Raw genomic sequence first — 16381 nt, forward strand, 5'->3', positions numbered from 1 at the left:
AACTACAGTTTGTTCCTATTCCCTTTTTCCCCCCAGGAGGCTTGTTTGTGGCCTGCCAAGCTGTGAGCACACTACTTAGTTTAGCAGAATCCTCTGAAATTCTCCATTTGTTCCCTGTGGAACGTGTGAAGCACTTGCTGACGTAAGTGAACTCTTATGACTCTCTGGTGTTCCACTTAATGTAGTGAAGAGAGAACTATGCTTTTATATAACTATTGAGCAAAACAAAAACACTTGCTTTGGTTGTTTCCTCTTATACCACACCAGCATGTTTCTTCAGATTTTTAGCCATCTGGGATAGGAACGTTGTCAGGCACTGTCAGTTTACCGTAGTGTGTGGTGTACAGTTCACAGCTCTTATCTCCATAATAACAGTCTGCTCATCTGAATTGTTTGAATGCTGTAGATTAATCTTTGTTGCTGTTGAATATGCAAATGAAACACTGCTGGTTTTATCTTGTGGAATAGAAGGCAGGAATCTTGTGTGTGGGGGAGGTTCCCCTACAAAAAAAAGTGAAGTGAAGATAATCTCTGCCAAATATAAATATTACATTGTAATTCTTGTCGTGGTCTAAAGGGTTCATCTGCAGTTTTAGGAGGATTCCAGCTCTCTCCCCCCCCCCCCCGATAATGATTTTGATTTTGAAAATTATTTTGTACACTTCCTCCATTAGAGGGAACTCCACATTTTAATTAGCACCCATGAAAACTGACTACTCTGTTAACCCCTTAAGATAATAATTAACATATACAATAACTGAACAGCTGAAGAAGAGTTAAGATCTGTGTGATCTCCCAGCATCCCTCTTCCCATCCAGCTCAAGAAAACAAGTGGGACATGCAACATTTCCTGAAGGGCGGGTTGGTCTGCTACTTAAATATATGGTGACCATATTTTCTGAACCAAAATTTGGGACACATTAGCCATGCCCACTGCCACAAGAAGTCCCATCCCTGGAGGTAGTACTCCCGGGGTCAACATGGACACATGACCAGAAGCAAAGGGTGTTGTAGGACCCCTCTAATAATTCCTCCCACCATCCTCCTACCAATAGGGATGGGTTTGGCCCCCACAGGAACCCCATGCAACTATCCTGAAGTTGCATTAACCAATTTGCATTGCATTAACTTGGGGGGGAAGGGTGAAAGAAGCCGAGGACAGTGTTCCCTCTAAGATTTTCCTCCCATGAGCAGACTGAATTTTGTCTTGTGCACCAGTATTGAGTTCATGTGGCTTGTTTGGATTTGCCACCGTGGCACCCAAGTTATTAATAAATATCTTCTAAACCTCTCCCTTTTCCCTCTGCTGCCATGTCTCCTACCCTCCCCTCACCCCATCTGCTCCCCTGGTGCCTGCTGCTCCCCACCCCTCACGCTTCGCTCTTCTCCCGGCACCCACTCCCCCCCCCTCCTCTTCCTCTCTCTTGCCCCCATTGTTCCTTCCCTCTCCCAGCATCACCCTGTCTCCTCCATTCTCTCACACCTACTGATACCTTCCCTCCAGTTGCCCCTCTTGTCCTTTTCCTCATTGTCTCCTCTTGGCTCCCTGGCATTTGTCTCTCCTCCACCATGCCCCTTGGTGCTTTCCCCTTTCATCTCCTGCCCTGCCTCCCTCCCCCACACTCAGCACAAGCCCTCTTCTCTTCCTGCCTCTTCCCTCACCTTCTGCCTTCGACATAGAAAGCAGTTTGCGGGGGCTGGAGCGGGGTCCATGGTGCTATTTTAGTACCATGGTCCAGCCCCAGAAGCCCCCAGCTGCTCCTGGGATGGGACCGCATGCTGGGACTGGAGCAGAGGCCGCCCCGGTGCTGGCCCAGTTTCAGGCAGAAAGGGAAATGGAAGACTGTCACACATCTCATTTTCCCCTGTGTAACTTAGGCCCTATGCCTGTAAACACCTTCCATGTTGAATCCTAATTTGGAAGTAGGAGTTTTCCCTATATAATTTTTTTTTCAAATTCATGCTGCTTGTGGTTTGCCTTGTACAATAATAAATGAGTATTTTGTTTCAGGACCTTCCCTTCAGACCCATCAGCCTTGCTGCTAGCTGATCTCTATTATACGAGGCTGGATTTGTGTGGTTGCCAGGATCCTCTTTCCCATGAGAACTTAATGGATTTGTTTGATAAACTAAAAACAAATATTTCCTCCAGCATCTCCAAGGTAATCTTTTTTTTTCTCTCTCTCTCCTAATGGTTTCCAATATGTGCAAGCTAATTTGTGTTTTAATGGAAAAATGAATTCTTAACTAGTGGCAAGTTGTCCTTGCGGCATTTCAAATAAGCTAAATAAAGACGGGCTAAAGGTGAAATAGGCAATTTTATGCAAGAATGAATGCCCTTCATTTCTTTAAAATTGTGCCAATTTCCAATGGCCTTTCAACATTTGCAGTATGCCCCTAAACATGCTTTCACTTTTAATAGGTCCGACTTTTGACAATAAGGATTTTAAATCATTTTGAGGCTTGGCTTCCTACATCAATCAAGGTAATGTTACTGTGGCTGCTTTAACTTTTCAAAACCATGGGAGGGAGTTATTTGTAATATAAGTGTTTCCTTGACACTGACTTTATTTGCAGTTACACATGCTAGTCTGTTCTTTAGCTAAAGGGAACTTTCTTTAAAATTCCTTGTTTTTCAGACCGTAACTTTATGGCCCAATCCCCAGCTGGTGGAAATCTCTCTAGCCCCACCAAGTTCAGTGGAGCTCTGCCAGCTTACAGCAGCTGAGGCTCTGCCTTTGTATAGTAAATTATGATAACTACAGGTATCCTCTAACAAAAGGCATTTTGCTGGTTTGTGCAGGATGATGGAACAGGAGAGCTTCAGTCTGTGTTTGCCATATTACTTCAAGCTGAACTGGTGCCAGCCAGTGTGAACGATTACAGAGAAAAACTGCTTCATTTAAGGAAACTGAGGCACGATGTTGTGCAGTCTACAGTACCAGATGGACCTTTATGTGAGGTGAGAAGTTATTGCCAAGAGGTATTCAGGAGTGTTGCCTTTTTATAAGGCAAAACATTTTTGCATTTTACTTCCTATGTTTTCAGTGCCTTGTGATGGTTTCCGTAAATGCAGGCTGGAAACAAACCAGTCGTCATGAGGGAGTTAGGAGCTTAACTCTCACTGCTAGTCACTGGGACAATGCTCCCGTCTCTCTTTGATTTTTAGCACCAGAGCTCAAAGATGTGGGGTTGCCCCTGAAGATCAATGGTGAGCAAGATAGAAATACATCAGCACTCTGAACAAACACCTCATCAAGCACCGAACTGGGTGGCTTTTCGCTCCCATAGAAAATACACTCCACTTGAATCTGCACATTGCATGGTTTATGCACCTGCCTTCTCCATACAGGGGCACTGAGTGCTATCAACTTACATTGTTATACAAGCCTAACTCCCATTGTAGACCATACAAGTCAGAATCAAGGCATCTCCCATCGCCATAGCTATCACTTTTCGGGGGGCGGAGAAGCTCTTCTGTCAGCATAGGTTGCATCAGTGCTGTATGTGTAGATGAGCCCTGAGACACAGTCCTATTCAAACGATAGAACAGTGCCCCAAACCATTGTATTCTAATGGCATCTCCGCTGTCCAGTCCACATTGCTGAAAGCAATTCATTGGATTGCCAGATTAAGCTCGGACATCAGAAATTGTTGTTTCTAAGACATACAAAAGAAAACAATGACTTGGGTGCTTTAAAAATTCTTACCTGAGCAGTGAGCTCCCTATCCCAGTGTCCTTTCTCTTCCAGAGGACAGTGCTTGATGCTACGTTCGGAAATATCCTTGATTCTGGGTTGTGATCAGCATGTCTCAGTGGGGTTTCTTTTTTTCTTTTTCTTTTTTATCCTAAGCTGACTAAAGTATATTTGCATCAGCAGCTAGTAGGAGTAGAAACCAAAAAAAATGATAGTACTTCAATAAATGTTCTAAACACTGTAAGAGTAGTGAGGGGAAAGCCGATGGAGGTGCTGCAGAGGGCTGGGATGAGCTGTTAGCAATTTATCCCCTGTCCTTGCGATGAACTCCGTGTTTGGACCACAGTGAAGTTCTGTGTGGGCGCAGGGGTCTGCCTTGGAGCTCACTCTAGGATTGAGGCCTTCTATATTGTAGAGACGTCTGTCTGTGGCTACTGAATCCAACCATGTTGCAGTGGGTGTCACTCTGTCCAAACTGCTAGAGTCAAGATTTTTCCTGTACTAGCTAAATATTAACTTATTTTTACTAATACTTAAGTTCTCTTATAACTTTCCTTCATGAGTTTTAAACTCCTTGGGGCAGGGATTGTGTGAGTGTGAGTGAGAGAGAGAAAAAAAAATGTCTACACTGCCACCCTAGTTCAAACTAGGGTGGCTAATGTAGGCATTCGAACTTTCAGGAGGAATAATGGTAGTTCGAATTAGGAGCTTTAATTCGAACTACCTAGTCCATGCTGTGTGTAGCCGCGGGCAGGTAGTTCGAACTACGGGGCATTTAAAAATGGCGGTGCCCGGGAACATGTAAATGAAGCCGGGGATATTTAAATCCTGGGCTTCATTTGCAAGTTCAAATGCCTACATTAGCCACCCTAGTTCGAACTAGGGTGGCAGTGTAGACATACCCAGAGACAGACCCTTAGCTCAGTGAGGACCCCAGTTCAGGGGGAACCTGGGTTTAATGCAACATAAACTCTTCAGAGCAGAGAAAACTCCCCTTGTGCATATGTTTCTGTAGTGCCTAGCATGATGTGGTCTTGGTGCTACCAGAGTACAAATAATAATCTAAATGTCTTCATTATTGATGTTGATTTTGAGAGATTTCAACTGGACTCTCTTGCTTTTTACTTGCAGCTCATCAATCAGTGAAGCTGTTTTTATGCCTACTTTTAATATTGTTAGCATTTTAAAACTAAGTTTTCTTCTGTGCCACTGTAGGTGCCTCTTCAGTATTTACTGGGAATGTTCTACATTAACTTTAGCCCTCTCTGGGATCCTGTTGTTGAACTCGTAGCGTAAGTATGTGGTAGTGGGATGGTGGGAGCCTCAGTTGTATTGTTTCAGCTCCCTCCCCCCCGTGGGCCCGGCTCTTTAAAAAAATGAAATAAAAATGTGTCACATCCCTGAAAATAAAGGCAGGTACACACAAGCATAACAGACATTTACATGAGGTACCACAGAAATGCCTCTGATCTGTCAGGTAAATCTTGCTCTTGTTACTTTTTAACTTGTTTTTATGATGCACAAATATTAAAGACAGCTCATGGGCAAAAGTATTGTTACATTTTATCAAGGGTTGGAACACAACAGACTTAAATTCAAGATAGCCAGCTCCTTAGCTCATACTATGGTGCCCATCATATTATAAGTGTTATGGAAATAGTAAATAAGTCTGTCTCTCTTCCCTTCCTGCCCTCACTAAGGACCTGATGGAAAACCCTACTTAAATTAATGGTGATGTTCTCATTTGCTGGAAATGGTGAATTGTAGTCATTGGAAGCTGTGGGGCTCTGTGCCTGTGGACAGTCAGGCAAACAAACCTTCTCATGGCCCACCACCAACTAACCTTGACAAACTGTGTGTGGCCTAAAGACCAACAGTTCCCCACCCTGGCATAGGCAATATCAATAGACTTCAAAACATCTGTACCAAAGGGTCCATTGTACTCACAAGCTGTAAGTAGACTATTCTGATAACTAGGTCTTTTATAGAGTATTTTTATACAGATTCTAAAAACTTCCTGCCTGGTGTTTGCATCCTCTCTTGAGATGTCAAAATCAAAGATAATGGTCCATTGCTAAACTTTTTGGGAGGGGAGAGGGATGTGAGGGAGTATGCAGTCTTCACACCCTTGACAAGTCAACATTTTTGTATGGTGTGAGGGACCTAGTGTATTCCAATAGTAGTTCACTGTTACCTGTGAATCTTTGGGATCTTCAGATGAAAGCAAAGAAATAAAGTCTCACACAGAAAATATCTTGCCTTCATACATGGTGACTTGGGCTGGACAACATACTAGCAGTTCAGCTGGCTAATATCAAATGGCATTTTTTACTTAATTTCTACTGTCCTGTTTATTGTTAGATCTCATGCAAACGAAATGGAGAATAAACAGTTCTGGAAAGTCTATTATGAGCACTTGGAGAAAGCAGCTGTCTATGCTGGTAATTATGTTTTTAGATCTTAAGTTACTAACTTAGCTATGGTCTGGGTGGTTCATGAATAAGGCTGGCTTTATTCTCTGGTATGCTCCAAACTGTCAAAAAGGGAAAAATCAGGACAAGATTTTTCTTCTCCCCTTCTGGCCTCATTTCCTGAGAGAAAGAGAGCGGAGGTCTATCAGAATTGTGGCCTCCCCCTCTTGTTCTACTTGCCATGAGATAAATAGGGACAATTGGTGCCCTCCTAGCATATGGGGCAGTGCTTGCTTTGTCTAGACTGGCTCTGCCCAGGCTGGTCAGAGACAATAGGAGTCTGAGACTTTTCAGTAGTGTCTAGTTGCTAGAGAATCTTTGTGGTTTGCTTCTTGTATAGAGAAAGAGCTGCAAGATGAGCTGAACGAAGAGCAGGAAGGCACTGCAGATGTTGAAAGTGCAAAGATCCAAGCAGGAAACGTGGGAAGCCTGTATCTTGAGCAGCTGAGGTTTAGAACGGATTGCAGTGAGCGGATAGATCATGCCAACTTCCGGTTCCTGCTTTGGAAGGCATTGGCCAAGTTTCCAGACAGAGTGGAGCCCAGATCAAGGGAGCTTTCCCCTCTTCTCCTGAGATTCATTAGGTAAGTGACCATGTTCAGTGATGAGACATTGCTTGGAAGTGTCATAAGAGTTACTAGGATCCTCATAAGACAACTGATGGGTGGTTGTTGTTGTTGTTTTTTTAATGGATTTTGTTTCCTGAAACCTGATTCCATAGAATGGTATGGTTTTATATTGAAGCCGAACTTTCCTTTTGGTAAAACAGGGCTTATGCTAGAGAGAGTGAGAAAGAGAAAAGTGATCTGAATGTGAGCTGTCATTTGGCTGCTGTGTTGAGCACCCATTTACTGAGGAGTTCTGGTTGAACCCTGGTTTACTACGGAGCTGCTGCTATGAAGGGTGTAGTTTCAGTGTCTTGGAAATGCACATGAAGATGAGGTTCTTCCTGGTCTACCCTATTTATGAAATGAAAGTGCATCTTTATTCAGAGTTATGAAAGATTGAGATGGGAAAAGACCTTATTGAGTAACTAGGGCCTGGTTCAGTTCCCACTGAAATCAGTGGGAGTCTTTTTTTTTTTTTTTTCACTCCAGTGGGCTTTCAGTTACACCCTCTCTATTTCCCCTGCCAGTCCTTGATTCTTTTTTACAGTGTATTTCCTAGTGATTTGCCTGGACTGCTTTTACCTGTTTTCATGTGAGAGGGCTTCCAATACGTAATCCATCATCGATTCCTAACTTACGTTTTCACACACACACCCCACCACCAACTTGAAATAAAACCCCTCCCATTGTATTTACAGACCTATAACAATTCACTTAGTCATCTTCCTGACCATATTTTTCTGATCTTCATCCTTTATATGTTTTTTCTTTTTCGTCTTTTTCCTTTACATTTGCTCATATCCTTAAGTATCTCTGCCACCCACTGTAAAAGAAATGCCCATCTGCATGCTGAAATGGTATGGCAAAGATCCCTTTGGGGATCTTTAACTGGACAATGTCACCAGGTACCATTCTGTTGATAATCAGAACTTCCAGTTGTGACAGCTTCAAATAAACCTCACTCCAGAAGATGCTATTCTATTTTTTGATTTATTTTTAATATAGCAATGAGTATTACCCGGCAGATTCTCTGCTGGCTCCAACCCAGGATCTTAGAAAGAAAAACAGAGGTGCAGTAGAAGAAGAAAAAACCACTCAAGAGACACACAAAGCTGAGAAAGAGGAGGTGGAGGAAGAGGAAGAACCAATGGTTGAAGGGCTGCAAAAAAAGAAAACGCGAAGAGCTGCGGCAAAGTGAGTTTTGCTTTGTTTGAGCAGGGAGCAAGTGAAAAGGAAATGTTAACCATTCAGTGTTTTTAAAAGTTTTTAGGAATGGGATGACTGACTTTGTGAAGATCACTGGGCGTATGTGCGTCCCTTTCCCCTTCTTACGCCTGATCCAGTCTTTTGTGAGGTGGTGAGCTCTTGGAGGGTAGGGATCTTGTTCCCCTGCAATACCGGGCACTAGTAGGGGGCCCTCAGCAGAGTCTCTGGGCACTACCATAAGATGGGTGATAGGTCATAACTTTGCATAATTTGAAGCAAAAATGGTGCGGGGTCTAGAGTTGTAAGTTTTGGTTGCACATATTCATGGAGGTTTCGTCACATGACATCTTTTATAAAAGATCAATCTTTAATTCCTGGAGACTCCTGGACAGTCCTAGAGGATTGGCAACCCTAGTAGGACCCCCCAAGTTAGTATTTGGTGTGGAAATCACTGTTACCTCTGTTTCTATCTTTGCTTTTCTTTTCAAGTCAGGGGGGCTGATGGGTGTGCAGCCCTTTTGAAACCCATTGTAGGCACCCCATGTACAGATTTAGGCACCCCATGTACAGCTTTAGACATTCGTTTTTGAAAATTTTGGCCCTGATGTCCTTGTTCTGGACCCATGTTTTTGGTGTTTCTTACTATAAATACATGCTATTGTGACATCTGTGTTCCACACAATGAGTAAATTTTCCACACACACCTCTCCCTTTTTCCAGCAAGTGGAGATGTGGCTTTTCTTGGGTGGTGAGTCTCAGTCACAGCTCTAGTTTACCCAGCTCTAGTTTACTCTTCACTGGTTTTAATCAAATCCTTCCACTGCCAGTTGAGCCTGTTGGTAAATGTAGCCCTACATATTGACCATCCCCCTACCTGTTGGTAATAAGACAGGATGTGTATCTGTTTCATTATTAAAGGTGTGTTTTGTTTTTGTTTCAGGCAGCTAATAGCTCATTTGCAAGTTTTCTCCAAGTTTTCGAATCCACGTGCACTGTATCTGGAACCAAAGTTAAATGAGTTGTACAATCAGGTGATAATACTTTTACATTGCTTAATAAACAAATATGCAGTAAACTCTCACCATTCACGGTGGATGAGTTCCTGGCACCACTGTGAAAGGTGAATCCATGAATATTGGGGACAGAGGCTTCCAGACCCCATGGTGAGCTTCCTGTGGCTCCCAAACTCACCATAGCTTCTGTGAGCTGGGAACATGTGTGGTTTGACTTTGTCTGACAGGGCCTTATAAACATATATGGGAATGAGGAGAAAGGTGGAAAAGTAATTTGTAAGGGAAATTAAGTATAAATTTAGGATACGCTCTTTAAAGAGGGCTCCCTCAGAAAACCAGACTGAATTTGTCAACTTGAATTTTGTTGAAATAGGTCCCTATAAAAGTGTTCTGCAAAGGGAATCGCCAGCATCTTGTCTCCGTTAACAAAACATGTTTAATGATTACCTATCAGATATGAACTTGGGTGTCTGATTGTATCTGTTGAATAAACATTCAGTATATACCAGTTAGTCATTCGTTCTGTGGTACTGCAAGTCTGAAGAACAACTGAATATTGCAAAACAGGCATTTATCTACTCTTATTTGTTAGCTCTGTGCTCTAGCACATTGCTGTATTGTTATGCCTTTAGAATGCATAGAACAGAACACATTAAATATGGGGATTCTGATATGTGCTGTTTATCATGAAGCTAAAGAACTGGGTGAGGTTTTTGATAGTGTTCTGTATTCCTCTTAGTCTGGCCACTGGGGGCATTCATCCCTTAATACTGTTGCTGATGGGCTTTTGATTATTCCCTCCCTCCCCCCTTTGTATTTCTCTTTTTAACAACTGTGATGTTCTCTATGCCTTTTCTATGTGACATGCACATTTTGGAATGATTTTAGCTAATCCATTGTGTTACATAGTGACACACACATACAAAGCCTGAGCTGATGCTGGTCTGAAAGTGATCTTGCAAAAGACTCTCAATACAAATAACTTATTAAAGCATAAGTTTATGATTTGTTTATTTAATTCCCATCAAACAAGGGAACTGGAATAATTTCTGTTAGGGGGTGCTGAGAGCCATTGAACTAAATTATAAACCTTGTGTATGATGGAAATCACTTCATACCAGAGGGTGCTACTTCACCTACAGTAGGGATGTTAAATAACAGTTAATTGAATAGTCGATTAACCTCATGAATTCTTATTGGTTACTTGACTATTCTGTAGTCCCTGGGGGTGAGGCCAGCAGCCGGTGCACTCCAGCCCCACTCCCAAGGAGCCCCCTACTACTCCACACTGCTGCGTCTGTGTCAGAGGCAGCAACGTGGGGTGCCAGGCGAGAGCTGGTCCGTGAGGGGAACCAGTTTAAAAACCAGCTCCCCTCGTGGATCAGTTGTCTGTCGCCCTGCACTGCTGCCTCTGCCTCTAGCAGCCAGAACTGAGCCAAGCTGCTTGCCTGGTTCCTGATACACTGTAAATGCAGCGCTGCAGCAGGGGTAAGTCCCGGACCCAGCATGAGCCAGGACTGAGCTGGGCTGCTGGCTAGCCTGCTAAAAAAAATTACTGGAAGTGGTGGTGGGGAGGGGGAGGAAATGTATGTAGTCTATAGCATTAACCTATAACCTTTTGCTTATTAGTTAATTGACTACACTATTGCATCCCTAACCCACAGCATCCTTAGTTCCAGCATCTATGTCATCAAATGGTAGCAATGATGTCCTGGATTTTTTGTGGTGTGTTTTTTTTAGAAACAAACAACTACTTTGTTCTGTAGTGATCTATTTTGCATGTATAGTGATAGGAAATATTTGCTAATGAGTGTCATCTTAAATGACCGTTCTAAAATTAAGTTTCATTTATTGTGGATCCCTTTAGTGTAGCTGGGGGTGGGGAACCTAAGACCTGGGGGCTGTATGCTGCTGTTGGCTTGCCTGATACTGGCCTGTGAGGCTCAGGATCCCCCCTCCAGCATTGGGGAACCTGCACTGGTGCTCCAGTCTTCCTGCTTCTCACTTGTGTGTGGCCCCTGACTATTTCTTTTTGTGGGTCAGTGGCTCCTGACCCTAAAAAGATTCCCCACCCCTGAGTTAGATAATTATTTCCCCCCACCTCAGTCTAAGGACTGAATTCTGCCTTGAGTGAATCATCTTGATATGGTGATATAAAGAGAAGTATGTATTATTTGGATTTCCTCCTAATTTTCCTTTCTTATACCATGTTATCTTCAGCTGTTGTCCCATCAAGACCAGAATGTGCAAAAAATAGCCCTTGACTGCATCATGACTTACAAGCATCCCCACCTACTGCCATACAAGTAAGAGATTTACAATTCTTCCAGTGCAGCTGAATTACTGTGTATCTTATCATAAATGTATTCGATAGTTGGCATCATCCGCTTCTAAGAGAAATATCTACAACTTTCTGGACCCAAGAAAAGTGAACTTTTCAGTTCCAAATCTGAATTTGGAGATGGATGGAGTTTAAAAAGCTTCTCCTATTTATATTGAAACTAAAAAAAAGTTTTTATAGACTATAAATATGAAAAAGATGTTGTCATCTCCATGTTATTGTAACTGAGATCTAGATACAGTCACAGAACGTAACCTGGAATAGACTTGAAAAGCAGATACCCAAAAAGGAGAATTACCATTTTGTTTTAGAGGAGGAGGAGTGCAGGAAGATCATGTTCATTCAGAAATGGAAAACCTGCAATCTTTTATCTATCAGATATGAACTCTTTCTAAAAACTAAAACTTTTCCCCTCATCCACACCCATCATGGTCTGTAGTGGCCAACTGTGTTCTGTTCAGTATAGGATTTTTGTAGTTCTTTATAACCATTAGGTAACACTATCAGCCCAACACTACTGCATTTGCTTAGGTACCCCTTACAGAACCTTGTATGAAACGTATTGGTCTATGTAGTAACTACTTGGTTTATTTACTCTTTTGATACTTTAATAAATTGTATAGAGATGTTTTTATTTGCTTTAATACTTGCAGGGAGAACTTACAAAGGTTATTGGAAGATAAGAGCTTTAAAGAAGAAATAGTCCATTTCAGCATATCTGAGGAGAACACTATAGTTAAAGTGCAACACCGACCAGATCTCGTCCCTGTTCTGATGAGGTACGTGGGTGAATCACTGCATAACCTTTGCATATTAAAATAAAATGATGGCTATAGACAAAACATAATGCAAATACAACTGTTTTTGACTTCCTTGTTCATTATTGTACATCGGGGTGGGGAACTTTACTTGGGTTGAGGGGCACTGACCCACAGAAAAATCAGCTGGGGGTCGCACAAGCAAACCCTCACTGACATGGCTCCCAACTGAGAAGGAGAGACACCCCCACATTCCCCTCTCACACCAGGGCTCAGGCTAACAGATTTTGTGCCACATCCGAACCCCGGGCCTTAGGTTTCCCACCCCGTTGTACATGGTATTCCCCATCGTACTTTTTTGTCTGTAGTATCGTTGAATGCTTGAGTAAAGCCTGTGTTTTCCAGAGAAGTTCATCTTTTTAAACTCTTAAGAAGAAATCTGAGAGGTTCTCATCCTCAGGGTATTGGATTTGTTTGATAAATATATGGAATATCGATTTACAGTGAAAGAGTTATAGCTGAGGGGTGCTGTCTTCATGCTGGCATGATGCTGTGCTTCCATTCACATCACTCGCAAAATTTCCAGTGACCTGGTGAAGCCATGTAGTTCAGGCATATACTTTCTAAATAAAGGCTGTGAACCAGCCAGACTCTCCTGCAATGCTTTAGAAACAGGCAGCTAATGGAGAACTCACTAATGCTCTTTCTTTTTGGCTTTTGAAGAATTTTGTATGGACGGATGAGAAACAAAACTGGGAGCAAAACTCAGGGCAAATCCGCTGCGGGCACTCGAATGTCAATTGTTCTGAGGTTCCTTGCTGGTTCACTGCCTGAGGAGATTAGAATGTTTCTGGACCTGCTTTTTGAACCTGTGAAGCATTTCGCTTCAGGTATGCTTCTTCCATTGGAAACTGGGGATAATGGTTCTTCCTTACCTCGTGGGTATGGGGAGGACAAAAAAAGTCAAGGTTTCCCCTGTGCACTTGACCACCATTTCCCTTCCCTGCTGTACAATGTACTACAGGTTGAACTTCTCTGGTCCAGTACTCTCGGGATCGGAGTGGTCCCAAAGTAGGGAATTTGCCAGGCCAGAGGAGGTCAGGAGTCTGGGCCCTCCTGGAGCTCCCCTCCTGGTTGCTGCCCTGGGAGAACCTGGAGGCCTGACCTCCTCTGGTCCCACCTGCCTGGCTCTGCTGCCCCCAGACCATTCCCAGGGCTCTGCTCCCAGGGTTCCCCAGCCCTGGCCCCTGTGTGGAGCGGCAGCTGCTCCTGGGGTTCCCCTGACCCCGTGTGTGGGACGGCCATGGGACGGCAGCTGCTCACAGAGTGCCCAGGCCGTGGGCAGCTGCCGCTCCTGGGGTTCCCCAGGAGCCTCGTGCGCAGGATGGCTGCTGCTGCTTTTACTTAAGAAGTTGAATTGGAGGCATTTAAAGAGCTTGCAATTTAGGGTCAGCTTTTGCCGCCCTTTCTCACATTGAGACAAATCTCAGACATTGACATTTGGCCCATTGAAATCAAGCCCTTTCTTACCACGGTAAAGGTGAACTGATACATTTTCACTGTCCTTCTCCCTTCTGTAGGCCCTTGCCGGGTTGCCGTACTCCAAACAATATCAGAACTGGATTTATCTAAAGTCCTGCCTCTAGGCCGCCAGCACAGTCTGTTCAACAGTCTTGAGATTGTACTGAAAAACATGGGCCATCTGATCAGTCAGTACTTACCTGAGATTTTACAGATTTTACTTTGTATGACAGCGAGAGTATCCCACATCCTTCAACAAAGAGAAAAGGTAAAGAACAGGATAGTCTCACTCTGTCTGTCCCTCTTGTTTTCAACTCCATTGGTTCAAATTCTGCCTAGTGCCAAAAAGGAGTAAAGCTTCAGAAACCATTAAATAATAGAAAGATGGATACAAGTAGAGGCTAGCAACGTTAGTCTTAAAATGCTGCAGTGTTTATATAGAAAGAGTATATTGCTGGCAATAGTTGTTTAAAATGTTAAATTGTTGGTAATTCAGTCAGTGTTGAATTTATTTAGTAAAATATGCATTTTAAAACAGTGCGTGTAACAATTCCTACAAACCAGAATTAGAACACTGCATTTCATTAAATTAGGAGTTTGTTTTGAGCATGTAGAGTCTTTTCTGGACTAGAATAGAACAGGTAAAGAAAAATTGTGGGCTTTTTTTTTCATAATATGGTTTCCCTCATGTTACTTGAAGTGCTGTAGCCAGAATCAACAATAAGAGAAGGGGTAATTTTCTGATGGTTATTGTCCATAATCTGATTTACAGTGGTGCATTATATTCACATACAAATATCTCTCATCAGGAAAGAAGTTTTTTTTTTTTCCCCCAAGTAATTTTATTTGTGTCTGGAGTAATCACTTTTGTGCTTTAAAGTTATTCAGGTAATGCCGTCTCTCAGCTTCAGTTGTGACTGAGTAACTCTTGGAGAGATATTTGTAGCACCATGCTGTCACTTGTTAATCTTAATTTAACACTTCATTAGCTAGTGAGGTGTTAAGAGTGCAGAGAAGGATGTGAAATCTGTTTATCTTGGATAATTATTGCAAGAAATTCCTGTGGGTTGATAATCATTTATTGCAAGATGATATTGCCTGAAGAGTTAAATATCTACTTTTGTAGTTCTGAGCTCAGTTACAGTTTTACTGTTTCCTACTGTTCACTTTCAGTATGGAATGTGTCCATGTCCTTAAATAGAGCATGTCACTTGAGGAAACAAACTCACTTCTTCCTCTTGCTTGAATAGAATGGGAATCAGATTTAGTTTATTGGGCATATAAAAATTATCATCTGCCTCACACAGACAAAGGTGGCAGATGTTTGCATGGTGGGGTAAGAGGAAGAAGTAGTAGTTTCTTAAGTCATTTAGGAGCTTTTGAAAGTGTTACCTAGAGGCCTTGTCTACACTTCATCATCTTTACCAGATAAAGGTAACTTGTTCACAGTAGCAAACAGGAGGAAACATACAGTATCCAAGCACGAGTCAGTCCTATCCAGGACTGATTAAATACAGTAATTCATTGCAGGGTGACTAGTTTGCTATGTATTGCAGCAAGAAAAGTTATTTTTGTCTTTGTTTTCCAGATCCAACTCAGGTTTATTAACCCTCTGAAAAATTTGAGGCGTCTTGGGATCAAACTTGTGGCTGAGTTTTTTTCTGATTTTGAGACCTACAGCTTTACAGTGGACGAGATTGATGCTGTTTTTGAGGCAGTGATATGGCCCCAGGTAATGTTGGCAAAGTAATATATTTTATGATGGTTTATCTAGTATGTAAAGATCAACAAAGTCTGGAAAGAAACAGTCATAACTTCTCTGTTGGATTGTACTTATGTGGGACAACCTGTTCTAAATGCTTAGTTACTGAAGCACAACCTACACTCAGCGCTATACAGGCAGTCCCCGAGTTACGCGGATCCGACTTATGTCGGATCCGCAGTTACGAACGGGGCTTTTCTCGCCACAGAGGACGGGAGCAGCGGGATGCCCAGATGCGCCGCGGTCCGCCGCCCCCGTCCTCCGGGGCGAGAAGAGCTGCTCCCCGTCTCCCTGGTCTGCAGAGAGACGGGGAGCAAAGCCTTGGAGCACGCCTGCAGCAGGACAGCCCAGGCGCACTTGAGCTGTCCCCCTGCGGGCGTGCTCCGCGGCTTTGCTCCCTGTCTCCCTGGTCTGACCAGCAGACCAGGGAGATGGGGAGCAAAGCCTTGGAGCACGCTCGCAGTGGGACAGCCGCGGCGCGCCTAGGCTGTCCCGCTGCGGGCGTGCTCCAAGGCTTTGCTCCCCGTCTCCCTGGTCTGACCAGCAGACCAGGGAGATGGGGAGCAAAGTCTCGGAGCACGCCAGCAGTGGGACAGCCGCGGCGCGCCTGGACTGTCCCGCTGCCCGCGTGCTCTGCGGCTTTGCTCCGCGTCTCCCAGGTCAGCAGACCAGGGAGACGGAGCAAAGCCGTGGAGGACTTGGGCGGTCTCGCCACCCCCGTCTCCCTGGTCTACTGCGGGGGGTGCAGCTAGTGCCCCATCCCCCAGCAGACCAGGCTTTTCTTGCCTACCCCTGGGGTAGAGCTGCTGGGGGCTGCCGGGTTGGTCCCACAGCGCCGCTCCGGACCAACCCGGCAGCACCCCAGCTGCTCTTCCCCAGGCGTCCTGATTCAGCTGCTGCTGGTCAGTTTCAGCAGCGGCTGAATCAGGATGCCTGGGGCAGAGCAGCTGGGGTGCTGCTGGGTTGCTCCAGTAGCGCCGAGGAGCCACGCTACTGGAGCAAC

General features: G+C 43.9%; 1 protein-coding gene across 1 annotated transcript in view; it reads left to right on the top strand.

The window, feature by feature from the left end:
* Window positions 1–16381, top strand: part of UTP20 (UTP20 small subunit processome component) — an 84129-nt gene that overhangs the window by 21605 nt on the left and 46143 nt on the right. Inside the window, exons 15-28 of the mRNA XM_075934286.1 lie at window positions 37–142; window positions 2012–2162; window positions 2423–2485; window positions 2804–2962; window positions 4914–4990; window positions 6060–6139; window positions 6510–6753; window positions 7783–7971; window positions 8924–9014; window positions 11217–11302; window positions 11991–12116; window positions 12819–12985; window positions 13676–13884; window positions 15205–15348. Coding sequence (XP_075790401.1) covers window positions 37–142; window positions 2012–2162; window positions 2423–2485; window positions 2804–2962; window positions 4914–4990; window positions 6060–6139; window positions 6510–6753; window positions 7783–7971; window positions 8924–9014; window positions 11217–11302; window positions 11991–12116; window positions 12819–12985; window positions 13676–13884; window positions 15205–15348 — 1892 coding nt within the window. The remainder of the gene's footprint in view (window positions 1–36; window positions 143–2011; window positions 2163–2422; window positions 2486–2803; window positions 2963–4913; window positions 4991–6059; window positions 6140–6509; window positions 6754–7782; window positions 7972–8923; window positions 9015–11216; window positions 11303–11990; window positions 12117–12818; window positions 12986–13675; window positions 13885–15204; window positions 15349–16381) is intronic.

Source organism: Pelodiscus sinensis, chromosome 1 (assembly GCF_049634645.1).
Source record: "Pelodiscus sinensis isolate JC-2024 chromosome 1, ASM4963464v1, whole genome shotgun sequence".
In the NCBI taxonomy this organism is placed as follows: domain Eukaryota; kingdom Metazoa; phylum Chordata; order Testudines; family Trionychidae; genus Pelodiscus; species Pelodiscus sinensis.